Here is a 23,740-nt window from a genome sequence, read left to right as displayed (position 1 = left end):
AAATAAAGAACTTTTGTCCAATGCTTCCATCTTCTACCTCCTCCCTCCTATCCTACCTTTCCTCCCAACCGACCTCTAACGTCCTCCTCTACAACTCCCTCCTCGCCTCCCTCGCTCGCGCCGGCCACTTCCGCCGTGCTCTATCCTTCTTCCGTTCCCATATGCTCCCTCACCTCCTCCCTGACCACTTCACCCTCGCCATCCTCTCCAAGTCCGCCGCCGAGCTCGCCGACCCCTTTGCCGGCTCTACCCTCCACTCCCTTGCTGTCCGCCTTGGCTTCATCTCTGACGTCGTCCTCTGCAACTCCCTCGTCCTTCTCTACTCCAGCTGCGGCCTCCGACAGAGCGCCCGCCAATTGTTCAATGATATGCCCATGAGAACCACCGCCTCTTGGAATCTACTAATTTCACAGTTTTCCAAACTGGGTAGTTGCTATAACGATGGGGAAGTTTGGAACCTTTTGAGAAATATGCAAATGGATGGGTTGAAGCCGGATGGTTTCACAGTCTCCGTGGTTTTGCCGCTGTACGATGGTGGCAATGCCGGGCAGCTTCGGGGGAGGGAGATGCATGGCTATGTGGTGAGGAACGAATTGGGTTTGGCTTCGAGTTTCCATGTTGGTAGTTGCTTGATTGATATGTACTGCAGGGGTGGGCGAGTGGACTTGGGAAGGCAGATTTTTGACAGCATGATGGTGAGGAATTTGGTGATTTGGACTACGATGATAGGGGGATATGTTGAGAATGAAGAGTTCAAGGAAGCGCTGAGGCTTTTTCATGATATGCAGGTTAGAGATGGAATTGTGCCTAATAGAGTCACTTTGATAAGCATCCTCCCAGGCATTGGGTCTCTATCAAATTTGGCGAAAGGAAAACAGATTCATGGATACTCATTTAGAATGGGATTGAGTAAAGAAGTATCTTTGAATAATGCTTTGGTTGACATGTATTCCAAATGCGGAAGTTTGATGTATGCAAGACGTGTTTTTGATAATGGATCTTGGCAAAAGGATGCAATATCCTGGAGCTCAATGATTGCGAGTTATGGAATTCATGGTGAGGGAGAAGAAGCGGTTGTGTTATTTCTTGAAATGTGCGGCCTTGGGATTAAACCAGATAACATGATTGGTTTGGCTGTTCTTTCGGCTTGTTCTCGGGCTGGTTTGGTAGTGAAGGGCCTTGAAATTTACAATTTGTTGGTGAAGGATCATGAGGTTCTTCCGACTGTTGAAATGTGCTCCTGCATGGTTGATTTGCTGGGCCGAGCTGGACTGCTGAATCATGCTTTGGATTTTATAAAGTCAATGACAGTAGTACCCACTCCTAGTGTTTGGGGAGCTCTTTTTGATGCTTCTATTATGCACAACAACCAGGAAATGCAAGAAGTGGCCTATAAATCTCTTCTTCAGTTGGAACAACAGAATCCATCAAATTTTGTCTCCCTTTCGAATTTAAATGCCTCCTCTGGAAGATGGGATATTGTGGAACAGGTGAGGAGAAGGATGAAGGAAAAAGGGTTGAGAAAGATGCCTGGTTGCAGTTGGATAAATGTGAATAGCATGAAAAGTTCGCTCTATTAAGTCTCATTGTTATTCAGATGCAGTTCTTTCAGGATTCGACAACCTCATGTTGGCAGCAATGTAAGGCAGGTGCATTCTTAGCTCTTTATAATGTGAGTTGGCCTTCTTCATGCTTGTTTACTAGCATCAATAATTTTGTTGCCCTTCAGGTAAACTAGCATTCCCAAGTATGTATCTTTTATGCTTGGATCGCTGCTGCTTTAGAGAGAGACTGCCCTCCTGTTGAGAAAGAAAATTTTTTTGGCGACATACATATGATTTGTACAGCTCTGCTGAATCTTGGTAAATAATTAATTATCATGTTATTTCAATCCATTTATGTTTTATTCTTTCACTGCTTGCTTTAGAAGTCCTTTAAAGTTGTAGATGGGGTCATGAGATTCAATTGTTGTTCCTTTTATGTAACTTCACCTTCTTCTTCCCTACTTTGTCTTTGGAAAGTTGAGTTAGAAATTAAGAGTACTTCTCCCACTGGATTGGGACCATGATTGCCATGAACTTAAGTTTAGAAACTATATGTGACATGGAATACAAGAAAATCATATAATCTTCTCATTTCCTTAACAAGTTATTACTACCAATAAAGTCAGACAGAAATTTTCAAATCTTCATCAGCTGGTTTTTCGTATGCTGACACGATTTAAAAAGAATGCATTGGTCCACTTCTTGGTTGTTTGTAATTAGAAAAAAATAAATATAGTAAGACATTCTCACTATTTATTTGCAAATGCACTCTCTCCCTTTTGTCTAGGCATTTTCAACTGCGTCTCAATCTTTTGCTGGATTAAGGTTGCAAAACTTGTGAAATGGCTGACTTTTTGACTGATCGTTACCGTCATCATCCAAAACTTTTCCAATAACTTGAGGTTGACACCTTTGATTTCTTCATGGCAAATTAGTGACTCTTTTTATAAATAAAAAGTTGTATTTCTCACATCTATGCTGTCATAGAGCACACTTATCTTTTTGCCCTAAAATATGCAGATGTCAAGGTATTGCTAAATGTATGTAAGGTATGCTAGAAAATATCCAACAGCATATGCTGCTTTACACTGAATAAGTATGATAGAATTGAATCTGTAAATGTACAACAGGAGGACTGTGAATCTGTATATTTATGTTATTAATGAAAAAACATTTACTTTTAGCATTTATTATCCTGGTTTTTCATCTACCTTTCTGCACCTACATATTTACCTTTGGTGGTTCAGAGCTTTGGCAGCATGGTCTGCATATGCTTACTATTAACGGATAGGGCCATATAAAACCTGTGCAATGCTTCTTGACAGTGGACATTGATATGAAGTCACAAGAACCTCATTAGAATAATTCTCTTAGATGTTATCTGCAACATACTATGTGAAGAAACTTTTTTTATTCTTGAACATTTCATAGAAACAGCATATCTTTTAGTGTGAGAGAGAATAGACTTGTATGCTTCTTTTTTCTTTGACAACAAGGATTAAGAAAAAATATGTTCTGTTACTCAGTACTTCTTTATCTGGACATTTCCTACTTTGCTCCAATTCTTTGCTCTCATCATCCAAGTCATTTCTTCCCAGCAAATGAGATTAACACTTTTGACTGTGATGATAATTGCACACCTTTTGTTGATATATTAAGAATTCCATCTTGCAGTTTAGTTGTCAGACTTGTGTTAAATTACAGTTGTACTTCCGTATGATTTAATCTAATATAGACATGGAACTAGGAAAATGGCATTACTAACAGAGAGACAATATTGTGCTCTGGTTTTGTGGATGCAACGAATGCAGATTGCTGACATTCAAACTATTGGTTCTCTTCTGGCTTGGGGTTTTAGTTCTAGAAACTCTATCAGATCTGTTTGTTTGATGTCAGGTTCCATTATTTGGCTTTGCAACCTGAAAATATGCTTAACCTTCATGAAATTTGGGAAAGGCATGGCACTTAATTCAAATGTTGTATGCCGAAGTTGTAAATAGTTTTGCTTATTCTGAAGCTGAAATTGCAAGAAACTCAGATTTGCAGGTGATTCTTTGATTGATGGTGGGCGGTGGGCTGTTGGTGATGATCGGCTGCATGAGAAATGGGATTTCAAGATGACTCAAGCTTTCAGGGAGATGATTGAATATTATTAACAAGGGATAATCCAGGCAGCTGTTGCAGCCTCTTCATTGTAGAAGTAGCCAATGCGGCACCTCTAACGTCCCGTTTCAAATTTACTAATGATATCCTACAGCCGAGATTGCACCTGATTCAAGACATAGGGCATCCTGGCCATTCGATAATTGGAGAATGTGCAATATGTTGTACTCACATTCTTCTCTCTTTTTTTTTTTCTTCTGACAGCAGGGTTGGTGGGGGTGGGTTATTGATAAGTTATTCAATTGTAACCTGTAAGCTTCTGTTTTGAATCAAAAACCGAAATTCTTATAAATGTTTATATTTGCATGTAACGTTCTGTAAGTTTCCTTTTTAATTAAATACGCGTTACACTTTTAACTTTGCTGTGGATTTTTGAATAAATGTCGCGGAAGTTGATCTCGCAGCGAGACATCCCCATCTCTCTGTTTCTCGATGACTCATTGAGTTCTGATGTTTATGTTGTTGCATTATAATCATAATCGCGAGTGGAACTTATAAATGCATATTCTGTGAAGTGAAAACCTTTCTAACAAGTCTCATAATAAAGCTTTATAAACTCAAACTAGAAAAGAGGAAACATAAGAAAGAAATGGTTTTTATATTCGAAAAGTTGTTGCACTCAACTGTATGCCAAATTCTATAGCTCGATCAACTGTCGTAGTGGATTAGGAAATGGTCATTCGATTGAAATCAAATTCTATCCTATAGCACATGGACTCAGAGCTTGGTCAATTTGATCCAAACCCTCTGTTCCTTGATCTAATGGATCACATTTTGAAAAGAAGCTTATGCTCATCGTTGACCGAGGCAAGTGGGGGCCACTTGAAGCCGTGAAGTTGTTGCTTGCCAGGGAATGGACTTATTGGGGAGCCTCACAAGTCACAAGGCACTAAGAGTCTAAGAACTGGCCTCCTTTGGTTGGTGAGAAAAAATATTTAAGAATTGAATTTAATTGACATTTTTATGAGGGGTTGAATGAAAAAAGTGAAACACAAGGTTTAATTCGCAATAAAAATATAATGTAGGGCGTAAAATAAAAATATGACTCTTTTCACTTTTAACTGCCGTAAGTAATCTTCCAGCCATTCACAGCGCGCCAAGTAAGCACAGAATCCGCTCCCACCGTCAACGTAACGAAACTCGCGTGACGACGCGGGTAAGTGGGGGTAGTCTTCGTAAATAATAGAACGTTGAAGGGTGATATAGTAACCCGTTATTCCGTTAGACCTCGTTCTGTATGTATAATCCGTGCGATCTCAAGAACCATTCTAACCCGACGAAGGAAATAAATATAGGAGACAAGAAGACGAAAACATACGAAGGAGAAGGCGGAAACGAGGATCTTTTTTGCCGCAATCGAGAGGGTGAAACTTTCCTCCATCCTCTCCGTCTATCTAGGTATATTTCTAGTTCTCGAGAGCTCTTTCCAAGGGAAAGGGAGAGGAGAGGGCGAGGCTCTTGAAGTCTGTGTTCCTCCCCTCCTTATTCGAACCTGGAAAGAGGGGATTTGAATCGAGAACCGGGTATCTTGATTTGGGTTGAGGAAGCGGTGATTCTTGGATTCTGTTTGCTTGGTCTTGGATGCTGTTCTCGGAGGAAGAAGGCGGTGGATCGAGAAGCTTGTCGAGATTTTGACCTGCTTGGTTAACAACAATGGTATTGGTTTCCTCCCTTTGGCTTGTTTGCCCTCTTGGTTGAGCTTTAGTTTCTTCGGTCAATGGTGCTTGTTTCTTGGATTGTGAGGAATTCTCGGACAGTTTTGAGTTGTTATATTGCGATTAAGACCAATGAGACCAATGTATCCTCTTGGACTTGAAGACTTGATGATAACCGATAATAATATAAAATTCGTTAATTTTTAATCTTGTGATGTTGATTCTGGTCGGCATTCTTCAAATAATTTCAGGGAAAAAAAAACCGATCATTAGATCTTCCTCAAATAAAATGTTGGCAGCATTTATGTTCTTTTGCTTCATGAATTTGTTGTTATTTCCTTTTACTACAGACAACTCAAACCCATATCACAGAAGGGTCCCTGGTGTGGGTCGAGGATCCTGACGAGGCTTGGATAGATGGGGAGGTTGTGGAGGTCAATGGCGATGAGATCAAAGTCAACTGTTGCTCCGGAAAGACGGTCAGTACACAAAATAAAGGATTGCTTTATTTTTTTGGCAATAAGAAAGTTGTTTGGTTGATATTATTTTGTCAAGATCAATATGTCATCTACTAAAATGCTTAAAATGTTTTTTCCCTTTCTTATTTTTGCGGGCCACAAATCTCACTTCTAGCAGAGGAAGAGGATATTGCATTTAAATCTTGAGTTTAACATCAATTAAAGGAGAAAAAAATTGTAGAAAGAATAGAAAAATTCTAAACCTAAAACCCTTATGGTATAAAATTGTAAATTGTGTGTATGTGTGTGTGTGTGTGTTTTATTGAACTTATCTAAGAAATATGCTATGCATTGTCGTGATCAAATTGGAGCTTATATATGAGAGCTTTTCATTCTTTGGACTTTTGTTTCCTTTTCATGAATTGGAATCGACCAGTTTCTGAATTTTAGGATGTGTTTGATTCTCTGCAGATAACAGTTAAGGTCTCCACTGTATATTCTAAGGACCCAGAAGCATCACCATTTGGTGTTGATGACATGACAAAGCTAGCATATTTGCATGAACCAGGAGTTATGCAGAACTTAAGATCAAGATACGACATGAATGAAATCTATGTAAGTGAATCTTTGCTAACAGCTTGACTCCTTACCTAAACTGAAGTGTTAGTTATGTGTGACTAGTGATGGTGACACTACTAATTGGAGTCTATTAACTATCTGTAATGGATGTGATTGTGCTACCAGACTTATACTGGGAATATACTAATTGCCGTGAATCCCTTTCGAAGACTTCCTCATCTTTATGACAACCACATGATGGAACAGTATAAAGGGGCAGAATTTGGTGACTTAAACCCCCATCCTTTTGCTGTCGCTGATGCTGCATATAGGTATGTATTGAGCTTCATACAAATATTAGGCAAATAAAATTTTGCATTTGCATCACATAGTTTATTAAACTATGCAGACTCATGATGCATGAGAAAGTCAGCCAGTCTATCTTAGTAAGCGGAGAAAGTGGAGCTGGTAAGACGGAGAGCACCAAAATGCTTATGCGCTATCTAGCTTACATGGGCGGTAAAGCTGAAGTTGAAGCTGAAGGGCGTACTGTGGAACAAAAAGTTCTGGAGGTTGGACAGTTGCTTACTATTTTTTTTTTTTTCCTTTTGTTTGAGTGATTGTGGGTATGGGATATCAAGGCTCTATTTTCTTCTTGAACACTCACAACTTTTTTGATACAGTCAAATCCTGTTCTTGAAGCATTTGGTAATGCAAAGACTGTCAGAAATAACAACTCAAGGTAATATATGTACATATCTATATATGTATGTTGCAATTTACATTTGATTAGATGTCTTCATATATTGCTATATATATATCAGTCGTTTCGGCAAATTTGTGGAGATTCAGTTTGATCAGAAAGGAAGGATTTCCGGAGCTGCAATAAGAACATACCTTCTGGAAAGATCTCGTGTCTGTCAGATATCTGATCCTGAGAGAAATTACCACTGCTTTTACATGCTGTGTGCTGCACCACCTGAGGTATGGGTTTCTTACATAATTCTCAACTATTCCTACTTTTATGCTAATGGTTTTTCATAAGATAGTTTCTACTTCTAGTCATTCTAGTCTCTACTTCTAGTCATTCTTTTCCTTTACCAATTTCTCTGAAGAACTTGGAAAAAAAGTAGATTCTTTAAAATGTAATATGGACTTTACATATAGCAAATGCTGAAGTTGCTGATATGCTAGTTGAGGAAATCTTCCTTATGCCACTTGGCCCACTTCCAATGATCCAATCTATGATTTAATACATCTACCTGCCCAGCGACCTTCCTTTATTACACAGTGGATACAACGTGTATTCTTGCCAATCCAGAAAAGGGTACATTAATGATTTACGTTCTTATGTTGCAAACTATAAGGAAAATAGAAATCAAAAGGATGCTACACATGCAAAGAAAAGATTGCTGAAAGATATATAGTAAGATATACAGTACAGGGCAAAGATATTGTAGGAAATGATTACCATGGGTCAGAGGATTCTCTTTTGATTAGCTAAATGATTTTATTATTTGAAGTACTTTTTTATTGTTATTACTTTACTAAGTTTTTAGGGAAACAGAAGAATAAGATGCTTCACATGATCATCCATACTCGGACAAATATCTGGCTGGCTAGGCATCTCACATTACAAACCAGGCTCATCTACAACAGTGTTTTAAGCCATGACAAATCAGAGAAAAAGAAAAAGAGAGGGAATACTGAACAATGTCATAAATAATAGAGAATGAAGAGAAGTAGCTAGAACAGGTTCTGCTCCCTTTGGGCGTAGTTTCTGTTTTTCATCAACTTGTTCAATAAATGAATGAAAAGCTACCTTGAAGATTTGTAGGAACTTCTCTTTTGCATCATCGAATTAGTTTACTTTGCTAAAAGAGGCATGATTTAGTAGTAGGATTTCCATAACTCCTATGTATCTGTATATTGCATATGTTTTCAAATAGAGCACACAATATTCCTTTTCATATGTGTGAGGGTTGATTTGACGAAAGCATGACATACGCATTCTTACTCTGTAATCAAGTAGGTTTTATGGCCTTATGAAACACATGAGAGTCTTATTTGCACCTCCACTAGTGCTAGCCATACTAATTGGCGGTGAGAAGCTTGTGCTTGTTGGCATCCTCAAAATCTACTGCCAAAGTCCAACTATGTTATGATCCAGATATGGATCAATTTGTTTGAAAGAAAATTGTGATATTTTTATAGATAGAAACTTCACAAGTTAGGATTCTTTTGACTTTAATTTCATATGATTCCGAGGTTTGAAGTGAAAAGATAAAAATAAAACAATGAAGAAAGGTCGGAACTAGACAGAATTATAAATATTTGATGTTGTGATAGTTGTCGGAGGGTGGCAGATGGCCAAGGGTGGTAGGGGACGGCTGTAAGGTAGGGCCGCTCGTGGAGGAAGATGATGGCTAGAGTCTGGAAAGAGAAGATGGGCAGTAATGGAGGTGATGATGGAAAATAAATTTACTTCTACTCTTAGTTTACTCTTATGACTACTCATATATTACTCTTATTCTTACTCCTAAGATAAACTAAGACTAAAACATAATTATCAATTCTTGAATGGATGATTAAACAAGGTTCCTAGTATCGGGATCGGTATCGGTTATATCGGCTGTTCATATTAGATCAGATTATTTTTTAATTACGTAAAATTTTAGATATTTGAAAAATGCAAAAATTTTTTTTGTAAAAGTTTAGAAAAAAATGAAAGGAAAATAAGAAAATAAAAATTACTTATATATGAAGCCTAAAAACTTAAAAATATATTAACTTACTTAAAATTCAAAACTTTGATGAATACCGAGCTCTTTCTCTCCATTCTCTTCGCTCAAAATTCAAAACTTACTAAAAAATTATTTACTAGACAAGGTTCTCCTTTTTTCTTTACTTTTTTCCTCTTTTCTTTCTCTTAGGCTCTCAGCAACTGGTGTTGCTGCTGTAGGTGCATCACAGTGCCTGGTATTGCTGTAGTGCACCGCAATACCTGCTGCTGCTTCACCATAGCACCTGTTGCTGCTTCACCGCAGTAGCAACAATAGAGGTCGTCAGATTTATTCGGTGCAGGAAGAGAAATAGAGAGGGAATGAGAGAGGAATTAAAAAACTAGAAAAAAAAATTCACCTGAAGTCGCTAAAGGTTGACGTTGTTGGATCTTTGTCAGAAGTCGAGGTCGTCGAAGATTTAATCGATCGTGGGTGAAGAGATGAGAAAGAAGAGAAAAAAAGAAAAAGAGAGAGAAAGGAAGATAAGAGAGAGAGAAGAAGCAGGTGGTGGGGTCCGGGTCGGATTCGACCCGTTCTCGTCCGTATCGACGAGCCTGAAACGGATCGGGTATTAGCTGAAACTGGGAATCTTAGATTAAATAAAGGAGCCCAATCTCTCTATATAGAGAGACCGGGTATAATGAGTCATAGTAGGACTAGCCCTAAAAGCAAGTTTCCAAAAATCAGTATCGGGATCAGGATCGGGATCGGCCGTTCGGAAAAACGATACGTATCGGCTGTATCGGTCATATCGGCCGCCTTTATCAGATCGGATTATTTTAATTAAATAAAATTCTAAATATTATTAAAAATATTGAGAAATTTCTAAAAATTTAGAAAAAATTATAAGAAATAATAATTACTTACATATAAAACCTAAAAAGTAAAAATCTCTTTTCCCCCTTCTCTTCTTTCCTATCCCTCTAACTGTTAATCTAAAGTATCCATTCTCTCCCACACTCTTTTTCTTCTATTTTTTTCTCTCTCTCTTCCTCATTTTTATCTTTCCCTCTTCCTCACTCTGTCTTCCTTTTTCCCTCTCTCTCTCATGCTTTTTTTTTTATCTTTCCCTCTCCCTCCCTCTCTTTTCCTTTTTCCTTCTCTCTTTCTCATACCCTCTTTTTTTTTTATCTTTCCCTCTCCCTCACTCTCTCTTCCTCTTTCTCTCTTTCTCTTTCTCTCTCTTTCTCCCTCTCTCTCTCTAGCTGCTGCAGCCAGGCTAGCAGCAGGCAGTAGCCTACAGCAGGCAGCTTTCTGCTGCTGCTGCAGGTGGCTGTTTGTAGGTGTACAGGTCAAAATTGGGGTTTCTGATCCCAATCCGTTTCGGCTGATCCCACTCGGGATTGGCCAAAATTGGAATACTTGCCTAAAAGCTTATACGACTTGAATTAAGATTTGTCTTAAATGCTTATATGATTTAATTGAATCCGTCTTAGAAATTTATATGACTTACCTTAAATGCTTATATGACTTAATTAAACTTATCTTAAATATTTATATGGCTTAACTAAACTTACATTTAAAACTTACATAACTTAATTAAATTTATCTTAAAGACTTATATGACATTACAAGATTTGCCTTAAGGGCTTACATAAAAGATAAGTATGAATCAATTAAAAGACAAATTGACTTGATTCATCGACCCCATTATCCTCATGATGTGATCTGATCTAACTTGGTTTGTATCAAACTAAGTATTTTTTTCATAATTAGCCATTCTAGTGAACTTTGTTTATTCCATTTTCCTCATGTTCTACTTATTTGATGACTAGAAGTACAACACTGCCATTTGACTTTGCAAGAAAAAGTTCATGTGAATTTAAAGTTTTAGGATTTTGAAATTGTTTGGCTTCAATTGTGTTGAAAAAGCAAGTCATGACTAAATTTAAGTGACCGCTAGTTTAATAGTCTTTACTCTTCAAGTGATGATTACGGAATTAGGATAAGTAACTTTTTTAAATTACTAGCAGGCAGTGTGTTCTGGAGAAGTTGGAACTTGAGAGTTATTGTAATGGTAATACAGTCGTATAGAAATATAGAGGAGCATATTTTCTTCCCTCTGTTCTTTCATTCCTTTTGATTTTAGATTTTCCTCTTCCTCACCAGTTGTGACTTTTTTATTCATATAGCACTTCCTTATACCATTTCGCTGGTTGCCCATGTGTTTATTATTGACTTTTAGACTTTGGTAGTTTGGTGTTTGGAAAGGACGGAAATGGTTGAGAAGTTATATTTAGAGAAATTAATAGAATATTATTGTGTTGATTCTATCACGTAGTATTTGCCAGTCACTATTTTCCCAGTTCCTATTTGCTCTTGTACCATAGTTGTTTTTGAATACATATTTTTATATTGCTAATGTCCTCTGCATAAGATAATGTCACATGGCCCTAGAATGTTACTAATTTCAATTTCAATGTCTACGTAGGACATTGAGAGATATAAACTGGGGAATCCTAGAATGTTTCATTATCTTAACCAATCTAACTGCTTTGAGCTTGATACGTTGGATGACTCGTCGGAATACTTTGAAACTAGAAGGGCCATGAATATTGTTGGAATCAGTTCTGATGAGCAGGTAATAATGTTTTTTTTTTTTTTTTTTTCTGTTGCTACATCTACTGTGAAAATGACTTTTTTAATAAGCAATTCTGCTTATTTTTCAAATTTCTTTATTTCAGGATGCAATATTCAGAGTTGTGGCTGCCATTCTTCATTTGGGAAATATTGAATTTACAGAAGGAAAAGAAACAGATTCATCTGTACCCAAAGATGAGAAGTCCTGGTTCCATCTTAGAACTGCTGCTGAGCTTTTCATGTATATTTTTATTTTCTTACAGCCTTACCCTTGCATATCAGATTTTCTGTGCTTCTACCTTACAAGCTATTTAAAAACATTTCATAGGTGTGACGTAAAGGCTCTTGAGGATTCATTATGTAAGCGAATTATTGTAACACGTGGTGAGAGCATTACAAAAGATCTTAACCCACAAGCTGCAGCCCTAAGTAGAGATTCCTTGGCCAAAATTGTATACTCGTGTTTGTTTGATTGGTAAGTGTTGATACTGTTATACAATTGTTAACTAGATTTTGAAATTTCTCTCTGAAGTTAATTTCTTGTTTGATTGCAGGCTTGTGGATAAGATTAATACATCAATTGGTCAGGATGCCAACTCAAAATTTTTGATCGGGGTGTTGGATATTTATGGCTTTGAAAGTTTCAAGACAAACAGGTGCTTAACCGGTATGCTTTTGAATTCAACGTTAATATTGTCCAACTTTTATGTCAATCCAATAATAATCTAGAAGCAAACTGAAGATTCTGAATTGGAATTATTTTGACTTTGAAGATTGTCTTTTTGTGAGCTTATTCTGAATAATATTTATTGTTTTAAACGCAATTTTAAGTAACTATTGAGTGAAAAATTAAATCTAAACCTTTCTAAACACAAGGACATCTTGGTTAGGACAAGGCGAGGAACATATAGAGTGGAAGTAGGCCTAGGCATCCCAAAAGTGAACCTCTAGAGGAACTTCTCTATATTATTCTAGGTTTTCTTGGTTTTTATTTTTGGTACTTGGTGCAAATAACTGAGTCCATTATTTCATGCTTGCTTAAGGTGCTGAACTAAGTTCTAGATCTTTCATTTATATTGAAACACCCAAACCTCCAAATACATATGTAAACTGCGTGGGTAAATCCCCCCACGCGGTGCATCACGTGACCTGTCAGTACAAGAATTTCACAAGGTACACAATAGCACAAATTCACCATAATTAAACTCAACCATAAGAGTCCGGATACAAGTTCCACAGGCCACAAGCCTTCCAAATATACATCCAAAATACAATGCTAAAGTTCAAAATATATTATCAATCATAACGCCTTCGCAAGGGCTTAATACAACTAATAGACATACTGAAAAAAAAGGTAGTTACTCCTCGCTATCCGCACCTGCGTCCCCAGCTCTGAAATAATGCCACCAAGAGGTGGTGAGCTTACAGTCCAGCGAGTAGGATCCATGCCATCTAAAATAATGAAATCGCATGTGTATAAACATTGTATGCCTATATTTACTATCAATAACAATATGCTTGTTGAAATGACTTAACATGAGTTACTAAATCAATGCAATCGATAAAGATTACCAGTCACTATCCTGGAAAATGCTAGTTCCTAACGTATCAAGATATGTATACACAGATATAGAGCTTGATACAATCTCTTATTCGTACACTTCTTAATCATAGTGTTTACATGTTATGCATAGCAATAAAAGAATAGTTTAGTCATCTCATGCCTACCAAAGCATTTTTCATACTTATCATTGCTCACCAAGCTATTCACCACACAGGGTAAATACTCTCAAGAAACAATCATTCATCACATAACCATTTATCATCTCATACATCGAGGGAGGATATATACACATCTAACGGTAATGCCACCTACACGTGTATGGCGACACTATAAGTGACCGGTTGTCTGTGGCTATCAGACTAAGGATCCCGGTCGTAAGCTCATATTTTACTCTCTCTAAATCATCACCGCCCTCAGCGGGAGAATCGGGAGCCCTCGGCTCATCAACAGACGCCCTAGCCTGCGTCGTCGGATACCGCTAGAGTTATATCCCCGCCTCACAATTATGTTCTTCTATCATCATAATCTAGTCCTGATTATGTAGTATAACTACCTAAATGCCACACAGGCTCCCGACCTCAGGTGTAGGCCGCTAATAGTATAGTCATATAAAATACACTTTATCCTTAACCCTGGGCTGAGCGAGTAAGAGTACTGCCTAGTTAGAATCCAACTACTAATGATAGGTGGAAGTGGTGCAGTGTCTATGAGTGTATAAAGCATGTCATAGTCATCATGATCGTTACATTCTATATTCACAACAGATATACATATATGCAAGGGTATGTCATACAGGATACATGTAGAGTTTTGCTACATTAACATTCTCATAATATCATGATGAACAAATTATGAATAACCGCATATGTAAAGACATAACATGGTATACTAAATGCATGTATTAATACTGACACTTCTTACAGTGTCATGATAGGTATAATGACTGTAACTACATTATTCTAGATTTGTATAACTCTACTCTCCTGGGGGGTCTCCACAGTATACTAAACCTGCTCCTCCGGAATCCCAAAATCCTCCTCACGCGGTGTCAATCCTAATAAAATTAATTCTTATTAGAGAATTTATGTTTAGGCATATACATGAGTCGGGAGTCTCCTAGGGTGAGTCCTATGTTATCCTAAAATTCACATGATAATAAATTGTCATTACGGAGGGGTTATGCTAATTAAATTGGGTGGAAATAGTTAAACAGGTTATAAGGTCCAATTGGCCCCAAATAGGCTAGGCTGGGGGGTATAGGGTTGAGCTTAACCCAAACCCAATAGGCAAGAGGGCCTTAGCACAAGGTTGCAAGAGGTGGGCTGGGGTTCAACCATAGCCCACCAAGGCTTGCTGTGGGCTGCAGTCCAACCGCAGCCTACCACAATCGAGCTAGTGGGCTACGGTCTACAGCCCACCAAAATTGAGCTGGCAGCCCACCAAAACCAGCTTAGTGGGCTGCAGACCAGTGTAACCACTAAGGGGGGATGGGTGGGGGTTAAACAAACCCCCACCCTCCCACACCATCTCCTCCCGAGGGAAGGAGACCGAGGCGGAGAGAGGAGGTCCACGGGGTTGCGGGACTGCGGGCGGCGTAGCACGAGGCTGGCGGCGCAGCACAAGGCCGTTGGGTAAGTAGGGGGGGGGGAGAAAAAGAAAGAGGGGAGGAGGAGGGCCGACGGCGACGAGCCACGCTCCATGGTCGGCGACCATGGAGCGTGCCTCCTCTCCTCAATGAGGGCCCGAAGCCCAATCTCACGAGGGTTTCTCTCCTCCCACCGGAGCCCTTGGACGATCATGAGAGGAAGGGAAGCTAGTTATCGAGATTTAACGACAAGGTTGAGGCTTACCGTGATCCGCGCGCTCGGCTTCGTCGGCTCCGACGTCGGCAACCCGCGAGAGAGGGAAAAAGGTAAAGCAGTGGAGAGAAATGGGGGGGTTGGGATGGCTACAGTGAGGGGAAGAAAGAGATAAGGGGAGGTGGGGAAGGTGGCGTGCACGACAAGGGAAGAGGAAAAAGAAAGAGAAGAGAGGACAGAGGGTGGCAGGGTCGTGCGTCAGTCTTTCTTTTTTTTTTTTTGTGGATTGGGGTGTTACATATATACTCTCTAGAGGCATGGAAAGAGCCACATGATCATGCATCTAAGGGAGGTCATGGCCTTCTCCCCATCTTCCTCCAAAACAACTCATTTAACTATGTAATTAAGCACTACTGGGCCCTGGACAAGAAATTTCTGGCTCCGACCTTGTCAGGAAGGTTCTAATAAAATAGTTTGAGTTAGTGCATATTTGATCTGAAATAAAGTTAGCTCTGACTGTTTACTATATTGAAGGAAATGTAGGAGGGGATTTTATTTTTCATCAGTTATAACTTCCAAAGTTTATAAGTTTTATGTTCAAGAGAAGAAGGGAAAGTTATCTATCATTAAAATATTTGGTATCTGTGGACTGTGGCTAAACTCTATAGTTCTTTGTCAAATTTATTACTTAGTATGCCTTTTATTTGGTATAACTTTGGAGGTTCTCAACCTACTTTCCTTGTCTTATAACTTATTAGTATATTTAATAGGGGCTGTTTCCCTTTAGTTTGTACTATAATATCTCATTATGTAGGATGGCTTCTTTTGCAAGGACATTTACAATTTGAAACATTTCATTTGTATTTCATGGTAGTGAATGTGTGGTTCTTACTTCGAAACCTCTGAGAGTTACAGAGCAAGGAGTAAGATGAACCTCTTTTTTGTTTTAGAGCAAAATGCATGTGAAATGCTTTTGCATTCATTGTCTCCTATATCCCAATACAGCTTATTGATATATTGTTACAGTGCCTTATCTTTATTTTGTTTCTCTGCTTGATAATTTCTTTAGGCATTAGAACTATTATTAATTTTCATAACTTTTTATTTTATGACTTGATTCTTATAGTAGTGTCTCCCCTTGTTATCATAATGGGCTTCTTCAATATCAGAGCTTCAATAGGCTGCTGTTTTTGTACTACTTATTAGTTGAAAGTATCTTCCCCATGTTTGCCAGTGGTGACGTTTTAGACAACTTGTATTTTGCAGCTTTGAACAGTTCTGTATTAATCTGACAAATGAAAAGCTGCAACAACATTTTAATCAGGTTTGGTCAGGAAAACTCTTTTTTATTGAATATATTTTAGGAATAATTACACTAAAGATCCTCTGAACTTTTGCCCGATGCACTCCCTCATCTTCTTTTAGTACTTATTAACCTCCTAAATTATAAAAAATATTTTTTGGGTATATATTAACCATTTAAACTATGAAAAATCTCTCTCTCCGACGATGTTAATAAGAAACATCAAAGAACCATTTTATCCTCAACTTTGCTCTCTTTTTCCTCTAAAATATGGGTAAAATAATACCTAGAGAGGCCAAAATTGATCATGTGACACTAGCATATTTTTTAATAGAAAAATCTAATGAATAACTAATGGAAGAAGCATTTTGGAAATATTCATTAATTAAGAGGGTTGATTTGTCACGAAAAATAGATGAGGGGGTAAATGTGGAAATATGGCAATAGTCAAGGGGTCCAAGTGTAATTATCCCTATATTGTATTATCTGTATGACATCTTCTATCCCAATTGTTGGCATATTTGTCCTATATAGTGATTTTGCACTCACATTAGATTCATGAAACAGCATGTCTTTAAGACGGAGCAAGAAGAATATACAAAAGAAGAAATTGATTGGAGTTATATTGAGTTCATTGACAACAAAGATGTTCTTGATCTCATTGAAAAGGTACTCTGGTCTACTTCATCAATAAATCAGTGGGTACTTTTATTTTTTATCAAAATGAATAAATGATAGTTTTATGTGTTAGATTTCAAGTATGAAAAATTTGTACTGTGAAATTTATCAAAGTTAAAGAGTTGAGACCTTATTATGATGGCTTTTTTTTTATTATGTAGACATAATACATATACTGGTTATACCATAAATCAGTTTAACTAGAAACAGTTGAAACCTCGAGTGAAGGAAAACTGGGAATAGTGTGCCCCAAAGATGTCAAAGAACTATGAAACTGTCTTGTACTGCAGACATTTGCATACCCTTTTGTGTGATAATAAACCTGAAAATTAGAACAAGTAGGATTTCCACATCTCTAATTTGGCTGGAGCTATTTTCTTTCACTAAGCATTGCTGTAAAGATGGTAAGCTTCACTCCCTTCTTTCTCGGTATTCTCCAGGCTAACAATCTTTCCTCAGCCTTATCTTATGTCATCCTAGATATACTATTACTTGCTTTATTTGTCTGTTTTAGGATTAAAAGAGTATATTTTCTGGGAAATAAAAATTATTATGTGAATTAATAGTTTTTCGAGTGTACCTTTAGTGAGTTCCACATCTTTACTGCTGTATATTGTTCTATTCACTGGAAGTTTGCCCTTTCTTTGGATGTATTTAAAGTTATCCTGTTTAGCCTAAATGAAAAAAAAAGAACTCATATTGCTGAATAAAAAATTCTCTGTGGAAAGTCAAGTATCTTTGCAAAAAAAAAAGTGTGACATCACGTGTTCTTGCATGAGATCCATGAAAATTCTGCATATTTGTTGTTTTTTCTTCGGTCCACATACAACTCTCTCTGGTGTAGCTGAGATTAGTTATATATCTTTTGCCATTCTTCTATGTCTTGTATACCTTTCCTCTTCTAGAAATAATACTCACAAATATTAAATTTATCACTTAAAGTATTTGTCTAATCTTTTCCGTTTCTTAGATTGTAAGTAACAGTATATTTCTTCTTCTTCTTCTTCCAATTTTCCATATTTTATTCAGAAACCAGGGGGAATCATTGCTCTTCTAGATGAAACTTGGTATGTATGACTATATAATTGCATTTCCTTTATTTCTATAAATATCAAAATCAGTTCTAACAGAGTTGAAATAGTTGAGATGCTGAGACAGCTGGTTTCTTTTCTCTCTTTATTGTAGCATGCTGCCAAGATCAACTCATGAAACCTTTGCTCAGAAGCTATATCAATCATTTAAAGATCATGCCCGCTTCAGCAAGCCAAAATTATCACGGTCCGACTTTACCATTCATCACTACGCTGGTGATGTGAGTAGCTTTTTTTAGTTTGTCTCCATCTACGGGTGTCAATGGGATGTTAATGTGCTAAAACATGGTCCAGATGTAGGCAAAACAAATGTCCATGAGAATATAAATTTGAGTTAGGATCAGATCCTGTCTAGAGCTTAGGCCCAGATGTAGAAGAGCTGCATTTCCTTTATGACTTCCAATTTTCTTTATATATTTATTATCTGTGAAAATTCAGTGGACTAGCGGAGTATCTGAAAAAATAACATTCATGCATTAGAATGCCTAAAATTAAGTTTAATACCACAGTTTATAATTGTTGCTTGCATTAGTATATGGTGCAACTTGCATCTAAGCAGAATGCACTGGTGTAGGAGAGAGTAGGGAAAGTGCATTCCATGTCAAAGTTTTGAACATATGCTTTAGGGTCTGTTTGAGAATTTCAGTTTTGAGTTATCCTTAAAGTTGAACTGATAACATCGAACCTTGGAAAGGTAAATGGCATGGAAAGGTTAGTCCTGACTCCTGAAGATAATAATTATAGAGGCTTAGGTTGAAATCTAATACTAAAAGATGAATTACAAGAAGACTTTTTTTTCCCCCTTTTTTTGTGCATATCATCACCTATACTATTGGGAAAACTCACCTTTCACATATTGGCAGAGGCCTTCCCTCTATTACATATATTTTACAAGAACAACTAGGCATTCATTATTGATAATTTAGGAGAATTATTCTTGATATATCCTTATCTTTTTCACTAAAACACTCATCTTCTTTTCCTCTCGGACTATCCAAATCTCAGAAATTGGAGAAGAGAGGAAGAAACTCACAGCAAAGTGAAATCTCTCCATTCATCTTGTCTTCTCCATCCTTGGAGAAAGCAACAAAAGTGAGTGAGAAAAGATGTCTCTTTTCACTTATTGAATAGGTGCCGTCCAGAACTCACTTAGTGGTATTGGGGTTGTTTGACAGCTCCAAGCACTGGTGCCAGTATCAGACCTTGCATGTGCCATGCCAACTGGCACAGAAAATCATTGTCCCCTGCCGGAATCTGTGGAGACACTTCGACAGGCTCCCTAGTCCATGCCTTCATGCCTATAACTCCTTCCTCCTTAATCCCTATCATCATAATCTGGAAGGTTTAGTTACTTTAGTAGATTCCTAGTCTCACAAAAGAAACGAGCCCTCATGTTTCCCATCTTGCAGCCAATCACCCATATGATCACTTTCCCCGGTGAATCCATCATCTAGAGGGTCAAATTCCTTCTCACCTTTCTTAATCTTATTTGATGTGTATGAAAGACACTAAATAAATGAGACAAAGAAACAAAGAAGAAGCAACTACTGATTGAACATCAATTCTTAATCTACAAAAATGTCATTTCTTCTTTTGCTTCAGTTTCTTATTCTTTTCTCTCGCTTCACTCAGCCCAATAATTAAACCGACGTCCAGAACCAGGTCAAGGGCCAAATTATTCATCCCAGTCTCATAGTGGTTGGACCTGTTGGAATGTGGGTTAGTGCAGACCATTGACACCCGATGTGCTTATTGCTACTTCATTAGTATTTATTTAAGAAATGTTCTTCCTTTTTTTCCAGGTAACATATCAGACGGAGCTGTTTATTGATAAGAACAAAGATTATGTTGTCAATGAGCATCAAGCCCTATTAAATGCTTCTGAGTGTCCCTTTGTCTCAAGGCTATTTCCCCTTCTCTCTGAGTCATCTAAATCTTCAAAATTTTCTTCAATAGGGTCAAGGTTTAAGGTATGGTCATGATTTGTTGGTTCATTGCGCACTGTATTATCTAATAACTTCTCTACATGATCTGCACTACGTTTTCTTGAGTGTCCTTTGTCTATGACTTTTCAGCAACAATTGCAAGCTCTATTAGAAACTTTGAGTGCTACAGAGCCACACTATATTCGCTGTGTTAAGCCGAACAATCTTCTTAAGCCAGCGATATTTGAGAATAGTAATGTTATCCAGCAGCTCAGATGTGGGGTAAGTTGATATTCAACTTCTTGCGTATGGACAGGGAACAATCACTCTTCTTGACATGAAATCATGCACATTAGGGAACAATCATTCTACTTGACATACATTCTGCATCTATCTTTGTTACTAGGGAGTGCTGGAGGCAATTAGGATAAGCTGTGCAGGATATCCAACAAGGCGTACATTTGATGAATTCCTAGATCGTTTTGGCGTCTTGGCACCAGAAACTATGGGTGGACGGTAATGTTTGAATATCTTGAGTTGAGTTTCTAGACATTTTGCCATTCAGTTTAATAGTTAATACATGCATCTGTATTTTTGTTTTTCTTCTCTTTTTTCTTTTCCCCCTTATCAGTTATGATGAAGTCACTGCTGTAAAGAGGCTGCTTGAGAAGGTGGATCTAAAAGGATATCAGGTAAATAGGGTAAAAATGGTAGTGAACTTGTAAAGTTGTAATATTGTCTCTCTTGTTCTTTTTATTCACCGGGAGAACAAAGTCCATCTGCACTTTCCAGAGTGCAATCTGTTAGCATACCAGTTTTCTATCTTAAGTTGCAAGCTCTAAAAGAATCTTAAGCTGCAGACTTTAAAGTCTTGCTTGTTTTGAGTTTAGAGACCCCCACTAAATTGGTTCATGGAACCCTAAATTGGTTCAATAATCAAACATCTTTTTATCTTTTTCATATTTAATCAAGTTTACTCTTCAAAAAATCAAGACTAAGAAATAAAACTAACTAATCGAGTTCAGAGCTTAACCTCAAACCAAACAAAGCCTAAAATAATCTGGGCTTAGGAGTTCTTTCTTTTTTAATGAAAGTAAAAAAGCAACTGAGAGGAAGTGAAGTCAAAAATTAGTTGAGAGGGGCTCAGATAGCTTTGAAAGAAGTACTACACTCAAAGAACTAATTGCTCTTCAACATCACTCTTAATTATGTTAGATATGTCAATTATAATGTCGAGACTAGGCATTCTCATAAATTGATGCAGTATCCTACTGTTTATCTAATGTGCACTTGATCATCTAAACTGTCCTTTGACCTCATGCTGATTAATTTGTATGAACATATGTCTTTCTTTTTTTTTCTTTTTTTTTTTTCTTTTGTGACCGAAGCAAAGACTGGTTTAACTTCATTATCTGTGTTCTTATCTGTTAAAACGTTATTTTTTGCAATTTATGGAGTTTTACTTTTCACTATGATAGTTGATACTAATGAATAGAGTCAACTGACTTCCATCCTGTTCTCTGGGTCATCCCTTAATATCAATATTTCCTTATATAACTGAGCTAGGAACATCAGGTAACAGAAATTGAAAAACAATATCTGTGATTTTGTTTTGTTTTTTCAGTCAGGCGTAACTATATAGTTAGCAACATGTGTAGCAATCTTGCAAACAGTTGATGAACATCTGGAACAATTGCATATTCCTTTTCTCATTATTTTAACTTTTAAGAGAAGCTTTAGACGATTTTTTTTTTTTTTTGAGTAATTAACAAGAACTATTTATTGATGAATCCTTAGACTTGATTTGAGGTATGGACCAGGTTTGACATATATTACTAGGGAAATGGAAGAAAGGGCTGGAGGGTTGAAGGAAAACATATTTGAGCAAGAAAATAGCATGACTGCTAGTTTGCTCTGCTGTACAATATGAATTAAGTGGTGCAGATTTTGAAGTCTGGTTTGTAGATCAGGAGGTTCACGGTAGGATGTGCAGCTATGATGCAGAATAATGAGTCAATGAAAGATGTGCTCACCATTTAAAAAAGGTTTAATCAAGGTTCAAAAACTCGGTATCGGGATCGAGATCGGTTGTTAAAGGAAACAATATGTATCGGCTGTATCAGTTATATTGGCTGTTCGTATTGGATCGAACTATTTTTAATTATGCAAAATAACAAAAAAATAAGAAAAAAAAATAGTCACATAAACTTTAAAAAAATCCACTCAAAACTATAATGAATTTCGACTTGAATTAGACAAATTTTATACTCGTAAGTTATTACTGCAGAATAACATGAAGAGAGAGATCTCTCAATTGTTGTTCTATAGCAGTAAGAAAAAAGGAGTTAAAAAGTGGGTGAGAAAGAAGGAAAGAAAATGAGAAAAGAAACTTATCCGAGTTCACCAAAGTATAAACTAGCCAAAAGGGTTCACTGGAACGGTCGCCAAATGAACTCGGTGAAATGTGAGAATGAGAGAAAAATGTGTGAGAGATAGAGAGTAAAAAACGAAAAATTTGAAAAGAAAGCAGTTGATGACATTAATTATTAATGTCTCTTAGGATAGATATATTTTAAACTCGACCTGAATCTTAAAAAAAATTAATTTCAGCTGCTACGACTGAGTTTTGGCCAATTATGCCGAATCCGACCGATACCGGCCGATAATAGCCAAAACCGGACCGAAACCGGTTTGATTAGGATCAGTTATGGCTGATCCGACTTAGAATCGGCTGATTTTGAGATCCATGGGTTTAACTGCCCCTTTAACGCATCCAACTTGCCTACTTCATATCCATGAGATTCTTTGTAGCTTTTCACTTCATAGTAGCCAAATAGGAGAAGCAGGAATTATTGTCTGGTAACATGAGATTTAGTTCTATTGCTCTAATGTGGTTTCATTTGTCATCTCCTTTGTGTAGTAGTTCAGGGAGATCAACTGGAACATGATTGAATGGAAAATGAAGAGGAAAAATGAGATTAATCAGCTGATAAGGATTCTCCTTTCACTATGTACTAGATAAATTGATACTGACAGAACATGCTAAAACTTTTCAAATTAAATGTAGTACAATTTGTCATTGTTTTTCTCCTGATTTTTTCTTTTTGATTGTAAGTTGTGTTAGATACACAGATGGATGATGAACGTTAGAAATTAGAAAATTTGATTGTACCAGCATGAACAACTTAAGCCATGGTTGTGTTATCAGCTCCTATAACAAGTACAAGAAAGATGAAGCTTTTTTCTACAAAAATGCAACGCAAGTTTGTCTCTGGGGAATGGTCTTTTTATCCTTGTTTGGTGCTATATTCTTTTCATAAGTAAATAAAGGGCATAGTAATGAAGATGAATTCACTACATTGATATTTAATTTCTGACTTCTGTAACTCTATAATTTCTGTACATTATTATATAGATCATTATCTTATAAACTTTCTATGTCACCCAAATCTTCCAGATAGGGAAAACAAAGGTGTTTCTCCGGGCGGGTCAGATGGCTCAATTAGATGCCTGCAGGAATGAAGTGTTAGGACGATCTGCCAGCATTATTCAAAGGAAAGTTCGCTCATTTCTGGCTCATAAAAAATTTATTTTGCTCCGCAAATCAGCTACACAATTTCAGGCTATATGCAGAGGTAA

General features: G+C 37.2%; 2 protein-coding genes across 5 annotated transcripts in view; both read left to right on the top strand.

The window, feature by feature from the left end:
* Position 1: 1 nt before the first annotated feature.
* Positions 2-3,942, top strand: LOC140766252 (putative pentatricopeptide repeat-containing protein At3g23330). Of its 3 annotated transcripts, none has more exons than XM_073105745.1 (3): positions 2-1,640; positions 1,730-1,862; positions 3,583-3,942. In XM_073105745.1, the coding sequence occupies exon 1, from the start codon at positions 21-23 to the stop codon at positions 1,578-1,580; it is 1,560 nt and encodes a 519-aa protein (XP_072961846.1). In that variant the 5' UTR covers positions 2-20; the 3' UTR covers positions 1,581-1,640; positions 1,730-1,862; positions 3,583-3,942. The 3 variants fall into 3 exon arrangements, with proteins under 3 accessions (XP_072961846.1, XP_072961844.1, XP_072961845.1); XM_073105743.1 differs by having other exon boundaries at positions 2-1,645; XM_073105744.1 differs by having other exon boundaries at positions 2-1,649.
* Positions 3,943-4,996: 1,054 nt separating this feature from the next.
* LOC140764442 (myosin-6-like) overlaps positions 4,997-23,740 on the top strand; it is a 29,504-nt gene continuing 10,760 nt past the window's right edge. For both annotated transcript variants that reach the window (XM_073103014.1, XM_073103013.1), the window contains exons 1-20: positions 4,997-5,363; positions 5,713-5,841; positions 6,292-6,435; positions 6,565-6,710; positions 6,788-6,950; positions 7,062-7,120; positions 7,203-7,362; positions 11,593-11,742; positions 11,846-11,982; positions 12,070-12,216; positions 12,296-12,397; positions 16,371-16,428; positions 16,975-17,076; positions 18,115-18,152; positions 18,271-18,397; positions 19,979-20,146; positions 20,252-20,383; positions 20,508-20,617; positions 20,733-20,793; positions 23,559-23,736. In XM_073103014.1, coding sequence (XP_072959115.1) covers positions 5,361-5,363; positions 5,713-5,841; positions 6,292-6,435; positions 6,565-6,710; positions 6,788-6,950; positions 7,062-7,120; positions 7,203-7,362; positions 11,593-11,742; positions 11,846-11,982; positions 12,070-12,216; positions 12,296-12,397; positions 16,371-16,428; positions 16,975-17,076; positions 18,115-18,152; positions 18,271-18,397; positions 19,979-20,146; positions 20,252-20,383; positions 20,508-20,617; positions 20,733-20,793; positions 23,559-23,736 — 2,314 coding nt within the window. In that variant the 5' untranslated portion in view covers positions 4,997-5,360. The remainder of the gene's footprint in view (positions 5,364-5,712; positions 5,842-6,291; positions 6,436-6,564; positions 6,711-6,787; positions 6,951-7,061; positions 7,121-7,202; positions 7,363-11,592; positions 11,743-11,845; positions 11,983-12,069; positions 12,217-12,295; positions 12,398-16,370; positions 16,429-16,974; positions 17,077-18,114; positions 18,153-18,270; positions 18,398-19,978; positions 20,147-20,251; positions 20,384-20,507; positions 20,618-20,732; positions 20,794-23,558; positions 23,737-23,740) is intronic.

Source organism: Typha angustifolia, chromosome 8 (genome assembly GCF_048772165.1).
Source record: "Typha angustifolia cultivar Huaian chromosome 8, ASM4877216v1, whole genome shotgun sequence".
In the NCBI taxonomy this organism is placed as follows: domain Eukaryota; kingdom Viridiplantae; phylum Streptophyta; class Magnoliopsida; order Poales; family Typhaceae; genus Typha; species Typha angustifolia.
This window is presented reverse-complemented; position numbering and strand designations above follow the sequence as displayed.

What these genes read in the sequence shown, in the direction of transcription:
- LOC140766252 (XM_073105745.1), top strand. Translation starts at nt 21, where the DNA reads ATGCTTCCATCTTCTACCTCCTCCCTCCTATCCTACCTTTCCTCCCAA.